General features: G+C 36.5%; 1 protein-coding gene across 2 annotated transcripts; it reads left to right on the top strand.

Moving 5' to 3' along the window:
- Positions 1-1,060: 1,060 nt before the first annotated feature.
- Positions 1,061-6,432, top strand: LOC125673567 (perlucin-like protein). 2 transcript variants are annotated; one of them, XM_048910183.2, is made up of 5 exons: positions 1,061-1,247; positions 2,066-2,139; positions 3,143-3,227; positions 5,726-5,938; positions 6,367-6,432. In XM_048910183.2, the coding sequence occupies exons 1-5, from the start codon at positions 1,160-1,162 to the stop codon at positions 6,411-6,413; spliced, it is 507 nt and encodes a 168-aa protein (XP_048766140.1). In that variant the 5' UTR covers positions 1,061-1,159; the 3' UTR covers positions 6,414-6,432. The 2 variants fall into 2 exon arrangements, with proteins under 2 accessions (XP_048766140.1, XP_056015753.1); XM_056159778.1 differs by lacking the exon at positions 1,061-1,247 and adding an exon at positions 1,825-1,987.
- The last annotated feature ends 7,135 nt before the right edge of the window (positions 6,433-13,567 follow it).

Below are 13,567 nucleotides of genomic sequence, written 5' to 3'. Positions count from 1 at the left end.
TCCAGAGGTTTCAAAATGCATGTACAGTTTGATTATTCTGTCAAAGTGTATTCTTATGTCATTTGGTTTACTTTTTAATCACTCAAATTCCGTGGTTATTTTTTCATATAACAAGGAAAGGTACTGTATGTGTGAAAATTTATTCAATAAATGACAAATGATTGTACATAAACGCATTGTTAGAGATACTTCATGTAAACAGTTAGCAATTGCGCCTTTAAGAAAATTACTTATCTTTTTATGGTAATGATATCTCTATTTGGTTGAATTGATTTAAAAAACAATCATGCTTGTGCCAGTCTCGATTAGAAACTTCAATGACTATGTTCATCGGTCCCAGTATTCTATTTCGTGTGTTGGATTTCAAATTTTCTTGCTTGAAATAGTCCATTAAGTAGAAACAGTTGTTATATTCATGGTAGAACTATCTTGAGAATTTCATAAGATAGCCGATGCAAAATTAGATAGCCGAAAGCAAACACGCCTAAGCACAACCTAAGATATAAATATCTTTGTTAATCGAAATGTATATATCATTTTCCATCAGTAACGTTCGTATTGCCATCGTATCGAATGTAACGGCATCTAATGCACAGAGATTGCACATGATACATTCATTTGAAATATAACACAACACTTGCCTTTTAAACGAACCAAGTTAAATAAAACATCACGGGGAAAGTTCACATGTTTATATTCTATACCTATGCTACCACACTATCAAGAACACTATCAAGGCCACCACATTAAAACATTGAAAAAATCAATTACCGATAAAATAGTGTAAGTACATTGAACAATGTTCTCCCGAAATAGCGTTTTTTTCTCAAGTAAATTAGTCATTCATTAGCATGAAAGGTAAAGATAACCAACAGTGATCAATCTCATAACTCCTTATAAGGAATACAAATTAGAGTGTTGGGCAAACACGGACCTCTAGATATACCAGAGGTGGGGGTGAGGTTCTTTGGTGCATAGCATCAAAAACAGTATTAACATTTATGTTCTGAAAGATAATACACCTTGTGGATTTCTAAAGGAAATAGTTCATTTACTAACATTGTACCTATTCAACTCTTCTCTAAAATTCTACAATGTTAACTTTAACAAATATTCATTTTCTGCAGTGCCTATAAATAACTGAGATTTTTGACAGGAAATGGTGATGAAAACGCCTGTTTTACTGCTGCTCGGTGTGTGTATTCTAGGAACAAGTAAAGGAATGAATCCATGCATTTCAGCATCTGGTAAGAAGACAGATAGCTTTCTATAACTGTATTCGTGTAAGGCTACATATGATATAACGGCTTTAATTAGTACCTACAGATATGTTTTTGCTGCTTTTGTGGGAGGGAAAACGCTTGATAGATACTGATTTAAATTGGAAATTATAGTTATAGATGTTTCTTTTTCATCAAGTGAAATTCATTTTTTTTATAGAAACACCCCCCCCCCCCTCAAGAAAAAAAACACCAAAAACATGCGGTAGCTTTTAAAATACATAGTGAAAGACTTGCGACTGGAAACAGTTTCGTTCCACGTGAAATTGAATAGAGCAACGCTCACATCTTCTGTGCAATGTGATTATTCGATGAACATACATTTAATATATATTTAGATTTTTTGTCGAATAATTCAAATTTCGTAAATACCCGAATATGTTCCCATAAATAGTTAATTGTATTTTTACCAATCCTTATCACATGGTGTTAAAACACACTCAAACAATAATACGTAGATGTCGTTTTATTGACTCTCACTGACTTCGCTTGTTACAGTGCAGATGCTTAACACTGGTGTCAAATCAATGAATGTAAAACTTATACAGTACCAATTTTGATGCACCAAATGCACATTTCGACAAATTATGTGATGCTCCACCGAAATGTTTGAAATTCGAAATAACAACGAAGTTTTAGAGCTGTTATAGGCAAAAATAGTGTGCCAAAAAAGTGGAGTCAAATTCGTTCAAGGATAAGAGCTATGCGTGAGGGAGATAATCCTTAATTTTAAAATGAATTTCTATATTTTTGAATTTCTGAATTTCAATGAAATTCATTTTCAGGATCAGGATGGGACAGATACAATGGACACTGGTATTATTACTCTAATCAAACTCTGAATTGGATGGGAGCCCAGGTATTTATTGCGTTCATGATAATATAAATCAATTGTAAAATCTAAATCTAAATAAAACAATAGTTCAAGTATGAAAGGCGAAGGTAAGGAACAGTGATCAATCTCATAAATCCTATAACAATACAAAATAGAGAGTTGGGCAAATGTGGACCTCTGAATATACGAAAATATGGGATCAGGTGTCTAGGAGGAATAAGCATCCCCTGTCGACCGGTCATGCCAGATGTTGGTCCTATATCTTGATCAGGTAACGGGGTTATTCGTAGTGAAAATCAGTGTGGGAAGAACGGCCTAACAATGAAACAGGTCAGACAGCAGTTGACCCAATAATTGGTTGTATTGGCAAAATAGATCATTATAACGACCATATAGCTTTTGAAATGCTGACTTTAAACAAGACTATTGAAACCTCTGCCTCATCAACTAGTTTGTCAGTAGCCTGCCTCGATTTAAAGACTGACAATATGCAGAACAAGCTCCTGCGTATCGAATCATTTGAGATATATAAGCACCATATGCAGCTGATAATGGAACATTGCTCTATAAATTTGGGAATTTGACGGTGGAGAAGCTGAAATCATCCTCTTTGAAATAAAGTTGAGTTTTTAGTTTGCCGTTAATATCTACTTTCAATAAAATGTCTAGGTATGAAGTAGAAGTGGACGACTTTGTGGTGAATCTTTTTTATCTTGAGTTCACAGGAAGATATCGAATACACATTTGAATGAATATTATTATTGTTAGAGATAATACGTCGCGTATATATCTAAATGTATATATTTTATGAACCAATGAGTGTCATGTATTTCAAAGCATGTTATGTGCTTTTATATACTTATGGGAATAGAACTCTTTGATTTTTTTTTATCATATGCTACATTTAGAATGAAACTTTAGCATGGACAACATTTCTTCTACATTTTAAATGATTTGAGTACAAGACATCACACAGGAATGTATGAGCACCGCCCTGAATTAAGGTCATATAAATGTATTATTGTAGATGTATTGCCGACGTCAGGGGGGAAATTTGGTACACATCGATGATGCCCAGGAGAACGATTGGCTATCTTCAAAGTACACTGAAGGTTAATATTCTTATGTGAAAAAGAGCGATTTCTCTGTTCTAAGTATTTTGAGCACAATTTATAACGAGAATTTAATTTTGGCATTATTTGCGAAGATGTTGAGGTCACTAAAATTGAATATCTCTAACAATTATTTCCGTATCGTACGGTATACTTATCTTTCATGGAATCAAAAAGTTGCTAAACTTTGTTTACACTAAATACATATACTCATCTTTAATGGAAAAACGGCTAAATTTATGTCTCACTAAAAATTCCACCGATACGGTATTCTCTATCTTAATGTTTTCCAAAACGAAGTTTGAATATATATTGTGTTTACTCTGCTTCGTAAAATGCTTACAGTGCTACCGTTGGGGCGAGCAGAGTCAGTGTATATTTCTATGCATAACAGTTCTATATAATCAGGATATCCCGAAGTTATCTGTACGTGTACCATACAACAGTCAAAAGTTCTTGTCATTTTTCAACAGGGCTTCAGACGTTTGATCCGCCTATTCATTTAACGCGGACACTATAACAATGTTTATGTAAACGTGCATTGTAAAGTCATATTTAGCTTCGTTTTTATCTACAACAACAACAACAACAACAACAAACACAGCAACAACAACACCAAACACAGCAACAACAACAACAAACACAGCAACAACAACAACAAACACAGCAACAACAACAAACACAACAACAACAACAACACCAAACACAGCAACAACAACAACAACAACACCAAACACAGCAACAACAGCAACACAAAACACAGCAACAACAACACCAAACACAGCAAAAACAACACCAAACACAACAACAACACCAAACACAGCAACAACAACACCAAACACAGCAACAACAACACCAAACACAGCAACAACAACACCAAACACAGCAACAACAACACCAAACACAGCAACAACAACACCAAACACAGCAACAACAACAAACACAGCAACAACAACAACAAACACAACAACAACAACAACACCAAACACAGCAGCAACAACAACAACAACACCAAACACAGCAACAACAACAACACCAAACACAACAACAACACCAAACACAGCAACAACAACACCAAACACAGCAACAACACCAAACACAGCAACAACAACAACACCAAACACAGCAACAACAACAAACACAGCAACAACAACAACAACAACACCAAACACAACAACAATAAACACAGCAACAACAACACCAAACACAGCAACAACAACACCAAACACAGCAACAACAACACCAAACACAACAACAACAACACAAACACAGCAACAACACCAAACACAGCAACAACACCAAACACAGCAACAACAATGGTGTGAAAGTTGTGATGTAGGTATACATTGAAATTTCCACTTAATGCCGTTGTTAAAATCAGTTATAGCGCATGTATGCATGCTGAGTTTTGCTTTCATAATAGTTAAAATTTCTATAATTGTCTTGTTTTCAACAATTTGCTTTGAAAATCATACTGTGTATATTTACTGTGATGCTTGACGGATTGACACGATGCAAGTTATTGACCGGGAAGACCATGCGTTGGTTTGATTTAGCTTCGACATATATTGTTGAGTCGTAGTGAAATATATATACCCAGTGTGGAAATTACGTCGAAACAAAACAATGTATCCAATGTATGAGTTTGTGTAATACATTTTACAATTAAAGACTCAAATAAAATACCGTACGGTTTCCTCACGGATCACTGGATGTGGGCGGAGCTCATCTATAGTCATTGACCATAGTCATTTGCCTGGCCAAAAGATCAGGTGCTGTGTATACTTTTGATGTACACAGGAAGGTTCCCAGGGCCGTCTGCAGTGTTTTTGTGGTCATAGTGTTTGTATAATGGTTGTATCTTTATGGCTAGATGACACACAGTCTACACCACCCCTGTTTCTTTCTTTCAATCTCAGTCATTGGCTAAATGAATAATTTCTTTTATAAATATAGAACTCTCATAAATTAATAATATATTTTATTTCAATAAGTTACAAGTTTTAGAAATTAATGGACAAATTATTGTTTGATTTCTGATTGTGTAATTCATAATACATGTACATGTATACAGAGGGGAAAAATTACAATCATATCAAAATTGTATTGTTCAGGGGTCTTTTTAAGAACAATCGAATTACAAGAAAATAGCAGTGGTGAAGAGGTCAATGCTATCAACACTCTAGAATACAGGGCTTCCTCAAGATCTAAAGAATGCCTGTAGGTACTGGCTGTTATTGTTATCAAAACACCTCTCTGGGTTAGCTCTAGACCACTATTTCTGCAGATGTCACTCTACCTGAGATATATTGTTAAATGTTTGACTGACAGACGGCTAACAATTTGGGGGTGTTAACTTCAAGTTGGGTCTTAAAGGCATTACAACAATGATGCATGTTGACAGAAATACGTTTTGTTCAAAATTCATAGTGTAAATTACTAAAATGTGTGAATAGCAATGATTGTGGTACTAAAACTTATTTACATTAATCTGAAAGAATCCATATGGATTGGAGTGGACAGCCAGGCTAATGATGGTGTATGGCGCTCAGTAACCACTGGAGAAAAGGCACCGTACATCAATTGGTCAACAGGTAACCCCGACAACGCCGAAGCAAAGCAGCATTGTGGATCTTTGAACTGGCCTGGTAAGGGGGACTGGGACGACAACAACTGCTCGAAAAAATTTCCCTTCATCTGCGAAGTAGTAGGTAAAACACTTTTTAAAACTGAACAAATAGCTACATGATTACTTTTTGGATTAAACTTTGCTACTCATATCTTTGCGAAATCAGCCAAAGGTCAATCGGTGAATAGCGAAGTTTTAATTCTCTATCCTAACACGTGTATGATAATATAACTAACGTAAGCATTCAAGTTTGAAGCATGTTCATTGGTTGCCATATCATACATAAGATTTCCTTACAAGATTGCCATGTTATACATAAGCTTTTGTCAACGCAAGATTGTCGGCAAGAACCGTCTTGTATTTTGTCTATCTTTCACAAACTGCTCGATGGTCCTTTTGGGTTATTATAGCGTTATCACATTTTACTTCCCAATGTTATGAACCTTAAAATCCAGATGTTGCAGACACTGAATTCGATCAAATGATATAAAACATGTTTATGTTTTGTAGGTTATAGAGATGACCCGCAGTCATGCAGCAATATTTGTGCAAAATAAAAATCTTCATTGCAATATGTGAGGTTGTTAGTGTTATAGAGAGATCGGTACAAAGGTCATTATGCATTAGTTGACAAAGAATGTGAGTATTTAATTATAGCATGTAAAGTTCATCATGAGCGTATAGATGATACCGTAAAGAAGATTCAGTGAAATGTATCAGATCAGAATCAGGGAAATTGATTCTCATCGTGAAAACCGAGATATTTCATGTTGTATTGGAAATGTTGTCGTATATATCCTTTTCATGAAAGAAAGAAGATACAGGTTACTTTGAATTTGGTTTAAAGTGTTGACATTGCAAAAAAAGCATATAGAAGAATTCCTTTTTATGATTTAATATTTATGACTTTCTAAAAATGTTACAATTATTTTCTATTTTGAGCATTACACATGTTCGCAGTTCGGTTTAGAAAATATGTTTGACCGGTAGACAGAAGATGTTTACTCCTCCTAGACACCTGATCCCACCTCTTGTGTGTCCAGGGGCCCTTGTTTGCCCAACTCTATATGTTCTATTCCTTATAGGAGTTATGAAATTAATCACTGTTTGTTATTTTCACTTTTCATTGAAGAAAAGCATCCGTGTAGAATGACTATGATACAGGATTTTAGCGTACCTGATTTATTAATCCCAGTGACGAGGAATTTGTAGTTATTCAATACCACATTCAGTAAGATGAAAAATACAATAACCCTAATTCAAAGGTGATTGTGAGTGTTTGGTCACTTTCGTTATGCTTTGAAACAAAGTGGTAGAGTGTTCATATCGTGATCAGGAGGTCGTGAATTCAAACCCCACTTGTGTATTGACCGATTGACAGGGGGTGCTTACTCCTAGGCACCTGAGCCCTCTTCTGGTGTGTCCAGGGTTATGGGATCGATCATTGTTCGTTATCTTCTTCTTTTACTTAAGACGTCAAGTTGTGATTGTTCGTTGGCATTCCGAGGTGAGATGTCACGAATATTCAGTGTCGAGACAGTCTTTTGCATTTTAAAGAACACTTATTGATAAATACAGTTACAAACACATTGAATTTAATGGGTTTTTTATCATGCAAACATATGTTGTTTTCTGAAGCCTAGATTGATTTATGCTTCCTTCGAAGACCTCGAATGTTGAGAGCAAGTTGAACGGATGGTCACTACTCGTTTGAACCATGTAAGCTAAATTTGAAGCTCAGCTAAATAAATGCATTCAGAGAAATAATTTTACAGCAATTAAATGAACATGCCTACTATTTGATACCCCTCGCTTCTTCTTCGATACTGACGGTAGCTCAGTGGCAGAGCGTGTGCCTCATGAGCGGAAGGTCATGAGATCGAGTCCAATCATCCTTCACCAACACTCCTTTCTGATATGTAATTAAGGGGATACGATACTGAGATACAATTTCTTAAAGATAATTTAATATTAGAAATGAGGTCCCTTCTGTTTGAAAAATGATCGTTTTAACGTAGGTCGCGGGTTTGCTTACGTCATCGCTTTCGGGTACGCAAATCCAAAGATTAATGTCTTTTTACGTGCACATTCAATTGTGACGTAACAGTTGTCTGAATAAAGTATACATGGGTCATTGAGTGAATACAAAGAACGCAATACTTCACCAATATCACATAAATATTACCAACAGTTATTATCGAAGTAGAGCATGCTTCGTTTGATTTTGTTAAGCCTTCCTTTCGTTTCCTTTGCAAAATTTCGGCAAGTAATGTGTTTTATCCTGTTACTGTTTAAAGTTAAGCAGTGGACAACTTGGGGAGGTGAGGCAGCTAGCGATGTTGGGAATGCTTTTATAAGCGTTTTTAGAACCCGGGAAAAATTGGATGAGAGTTCCCCAGTTCATGAAAGTTTTATGCAAAGATTTGACGCGTTTATGGCGAACATTTGAAAATAGCGAGTTCATAATAATATTCTTCCTATCCCATCATACAAATTTCGTGAAGATCGAACAACAATGAATAATTAAAAGCGTTGGACAGGGATATCCTATATAGAAATGTTTCAATGTGCCCTGCTGCAAATGTCGCTGAAAACATTTCCAGAACCCCTGGAAAAGAATTGAGCAGGAGTTGCCTATACTTTAAAGAAATATGGCATGTATTTGGGAGAGAGAGAGAGAGAGAGAGAGAGAGAGAGAGAGAGAGAATTGACTATATTTACAAATGAATGCCGGTATTGGGGAAAAGCAAGTAAAGAATACATATATCCTAGCAAAGTTGAACCTTACAACTGCCCACCTCAAGGAGTGTTTGGTCTTTACGCAAGAAATTATCGATAGAAAATGACAAGTCGCCATTGCTTTGTTTATTTTTAAGTTACGATCAGCTTACGTGTACTAGTATAGCACACGTAGAGTTACGCTTATTTCTGGTGTAAATCTACGTCTACGACTGTTAGTGAATACCGTCCCACACGTAAACGTGCGCTACGTCTAGATCTACGCTACGTTTACGTCTACGAACTTTAGTAAATATGGGCCCAGGTGCCTTGGAGTAGTAAGCATCCCTTGTTGACCGGTCACACCCGCCGTGAGCCCTATATCCGGATCAGGTAAACGGAGTAATCCGCAGTCAAAAGAACATTACCAGATATGTAGTGTTTTTATTTACTTTTTAAAATTGATTTAAGAAAAGAAACTTAGCGTAGTGCATTGATGAAGTTTTCCGTCCAATGTTTCGTTTGATACATACATCAAACAAAGGATTAAAAGTTTTATTTCTTATCATTTAATTATGTTTTTAAGATAGAAAAACAAATAGTTTCTCCCATCAAAAAGCTTAAAATAACGTTTATGAAATGGCGCGTAGGAATAAGAATGAAAACAACAACAAAACGTCATGGCTGTGCGTTCAGGTCAGGAACAGTTACTGTGCAGATTTAAAAAGATTTTACGCCAAATTAAAGGTACAATGGTTAAAAGTTGAATTAAATATAAAGGAAGATAACAAGTGGTGACTGGAGTTATGCTGCATTGTGTTGGAGGAGAAATTGAACACTGGTTGTGTCGTTGGGACGGCGGAATGCAACTCGGCTCCATTTCAATATCGAGTAAAGTTCAACACCACTTCATCTAAAACGCACTCGTAGACTGAGCCCCATATAACGCAGTTCAATTTCATTAATATTTACCAAAACAAAAGTCGCCAGTTGCTCCGTCATGTTATCGATCTCGTAAAGCAGACGATTCGTACCGGGATCTAGTGTAATCTGTCTACTTCTACCAGTAAGTGGTCTACGTCATCAAGTTGACTATTCTGCCACATCATCGCCTATGTATGTTGTTTCTTTAAATTAATTTGTATTTTATTCATATCTTTAGTTGTGCTTATTTTTGATAGCAATGAAAAACAAGAATCAAACGAATGCACGCCTTTATATATAATGCTTGTGTGGAAAATCACGTTCTATAAATAGCGCTAAAATTAGAACGGGGAAGACGCATTCCAGAGAAAAGTAGTCCCGCGTGCTTAGTGCAGATGAACTCCGAACGAAATTTTGACAGAGAAATCAAACGAATTTTGCAACCAATCAGCATCGCTGTTAAGTCATCACTTTAAAAGTTATTAAATGATATAGAACTGTAAAAGCGTTAAGGGCAGTTTATGCGGATGTACGAAGAGGTCACACCCGTGGGGATTCATGTTAGAAGACATACATATAGGTTCACAGCACCCCTTGCTTATCGTAAGAAGCGACTAAATGGGGCGATCCTTCGGGTGAGATCGCAAAATTCGAGATGCGGTGCCAAAGCAGGTTGGCACGATAAAGATCCCTCCCTGCTCAAATGCTATAAGCGCCGAGCATAGGCCTAAATTTTGCAGTCCTCCACCGGCAATGATGACATCTTCATATGGAGGGAAAAATTATCGAGAGGGACGTTAAGTTGATTGATTGATTGTATCTTGCTTAACGTCTCGCTCGAGAATTTTTCACTCATATGGAGAAGTCACCAAGACCGTTGAAGGGTTTCAAATTTAAGCCTATGCTCGGCGCTTACCGCCATTGAGCAGTGAGGGTTCTTTAGCGTGCCACTCATAGTGTGACACGGGTCATCCGTTTTTAAGGTCATCTCCGAGGACCCGTGATATTCACACATTATGCCGAGCGTTTGGCGATGAAATTGTCACTACCTGTTTTAACGACTTAGGTCTGTCTAGGCCGGGATTCGAACTCCCTGGCCTTCCACATGCGGGACAAACACTCTAACCTCTCGGTCACCATGGTGACGTTAGGCAATATCAAACCAAATCAAATGAATTAAGAGTTCAAATTGCATATATTGATAAAATATTATTATGTTTTAAAGTTATATCATATTTTTCACTTGATATCCGTTATTTTTGTCATATGAAGAGTAGAATGTACATTATATTTATTGATTAATCTGTGAAATTGATGCTTCCTTTGGTGTACTGTTGCATGTACATTTAAATTCTCTGTGAATGTAACCAACATAAAATACGTTTTCTAAGATGACAATGGAGATCATAAACAAATACGTGTACGTTGCAGATTGTAACTCAACCCCTGTGGTGGCTCAGTGGTATCTAAGATCATTCGCTTCGTAACCAGGAGGTCGTGAGTTCAAGCTCGTGTCATGTCGTAACCATCGGTAGTGATTACTCCTTCGTTAAAATCACGGATCTTTTGGATATGATCTTTCTGTCTCACGGGAAACGTTGACACGTTAAATAACCTCCACTACTATGTACAGCCGTAACGCTAAGTATACGCCACCTCCACTACTATGTACAGCCGTAACGCTAAGTATACGCCACCTCCACTACTATGTACAGCCGTAACGCTAAGTATAACCTCCACTACTATGTACAGCCGTAACGCTAAGTATAACCTCCACTACTATGTACAGCCGTAACGCTAAGTATAACCTCCACTACTATGTACAGCCGTAACGCTAAGTATACGCCACCTCCACTACTATGTACAGCCGTAACGCTAAGTATACGCCACCTCCACTACTATGTACAGCCGTAACGCTAAGTATACGCCACCTCCACTACTATGTACAGCCGTAACGCTAAGTATACGCCACCTCCACTACTATGTACAGCCGTAACGCTAAGTATAACCTCCACTACTATGTACAGCCGTAACGCTAAGTATAACCTCCACTACTATGTACAGCCGTAACGCTAAGTATAACCTCCACTACTATGTACAGCCGTAACGCTAAGTATAACCTCCACTACTATGTACAGCCGTAACGCTAAGTATAACCTCCACTACTATGTACAGCCGTAACGCTAAGTATACGCCGTAGGTCTAAATTTGGTCCTTCACCTGCAAGTGGTGGCGTTTCAATATGGGTGAAAAATTATCGATGAGATGTAATACAAACAAGAACCAACGAAATAAAAAAAAGGTGTTGCACGTCTCATGTTAATTTCCCTAAAGGTGTTACGTGAGATTTCGATAAAATAAAGTTACTCAAATGTATGATAAAATCAATTGGAACTTATGTCTTCATTTAAACATTTTTGTATATAAGTTTAAAAAATGTGTATTAACAAGTATTAGCCAAATCAATTTGTGTTTAAATCAAGCAATACGGGATTTATATGATTTTAGTGCTAAAATGGAGGGGTATCACGGAATTTCCGAAAAACTGCCTCCGGAAAACAAAATGAATTTAGCATGAACAGGTTCTTCGAGTTTTCCCCTAAAAAAACAATGTCACTTGGAAATTCTGTTTCACGAGGGCATTTTTGTTGTTGTAAATTTAAAAAAAAAAACAAAAAAACCCATTTAAACGATTTCACTGATATCAACTTAAACTTCATCTGTACGTTAATTTTCCTAGAAAACTTAATTCCAACTGTTTGGTTCTGTGGATAAGGTCCTGGAAATTTAAATGTAAAGAAGTCATACTTTTTAACGACCGGGTTCGAATCCCTCACGGACACATTTTTTTTTTCAATATTACATTTTCCGTCCAGATATTATTTCTTAAATGAAACGCACTTAAAATGTATCGAGTTTGAAATAAAATTCCAAACTAGACACTAGTGATTAATGGGCAGTCGCAACAAACACACCGAATACAGCATGCGATACCTCTGTTTTAATAGTCAAGACTGTTAACGAGTATCCTTAGGTTTTAAAGCTTTGAAAGAAAAATGTCGAGGTAAATATATGTTAAAATGTTTGAATAGATAAGACAACATGTATTCCAGTAGAAAATTGTTATGGTAAATCAGGTGCATGTACGTGGAATGTTGTTGAACTTTATTAATGTGTATTAAACTTCCAATATTTTGTTTTGTGGTCAGTTATATACAGATGGTTATAGAAAATAATACATACGAGTATAAGAGCGTTTAGACTGTAGTAGTATAGAATATTAAATATTTGATACACTCGTAACTCTATACATTGTGTCTAATACTCTGAAAAATTAAAAGAAATCTAATTTTCCCCATTTCAAAAATTATGTTTAGACTATGTACGGACACATAGAATATTTTAGGCTTACCCGTAATACTGGGGAATCCCACATATATTTAAATCCTCTTTGTTGTCAGTATATATCATGAAATGTGGTTCTAAGTTGGAAATGACTGATAGAAGCTAGACTACTATCAATTTGCATGGTCGTCAAAACAAGGGGAGGGTGGAGGAGGGGGTAACCTTCACCAAGAATTTTTGCAAAGCGTACCTTTTTTTCAGCCGGTGAAGGGCTGCAAAATTTAGGCCTTTGAGCAGGGAGGTATCTTTATCGTGTCACACCTGCTGTGACACGGGACCTCGGTTATTGTTGTTTAACAAATGTAATTTCAAAGCCCCCCCCCCCTCCCACAAGTTTGAGCATCGTCGTTGTGATGACTACTGCAACGATGGTATAAATATGGTCTTTAGGCTGAGCGTATGTAAGTATACACGAGGTCACTTGATTACACGTATAACAGTTTAGGGGTTTATAAAAACATACCATAATTTTGCTGTCCTGAGTGTGTCGTTCGTTTAACGGAGGAACACTACACCAAAGAAATATGATATGGATGAAAAGTGGAGGAGATGTATAACAATATTTTGAAATTAAAGGCTCATATTTAGTTTATTTGTCAAAATACTGTTTTGAAGATATCAATCTGGGGCCAGTTTCACAAAACTATCTTACGACTAGGATTTG

The sequence above is a fragment of the Ostrea edulis genome, chromosome 3 (genome assembly GCF_947568905.1).
Source record: "Ostrea edulis chromosome 3, xbOstEdul1.1, whole genome shotgun sequence".
Classification (NCBI taxonomy): Eukaryota; Metazoa; Mollusca; class Bivalvia; order Ostreida; family Ostreidae; genus Ostrea; species Ostrea edulis.
This window is presented reverse-complemented; position numbering and strand designations above follow the sequence as displayed.

What these genes read in the sequence shown, in the direction of transcription:
- LOC125673567 (XM_048910183.2), top strand. Translation starts at nt 1,160, where the DNA reads ATGGTGATGAAAACGCCTGTTTTACTGCTGCTCGGTGTGTGTATTCTA. An exon ending in TCCATGCATTTCAGCATCTG is followed by an intron (nt 1,248 to 2,065) that starts GTAAGAAGACAG and finishes ATTCATTTTCAG; the next exon opens with GATCAGGATGGGACAGATAC. An exon ending in ATCTTCAAAGTACACTGAAG is followed by an intron (nt 3,228 to 5,725) that starts GTTAATATTCTT and finishes TTAATCTGAAAG; the next exon opens with AATCCATATGGATTGGAGTG.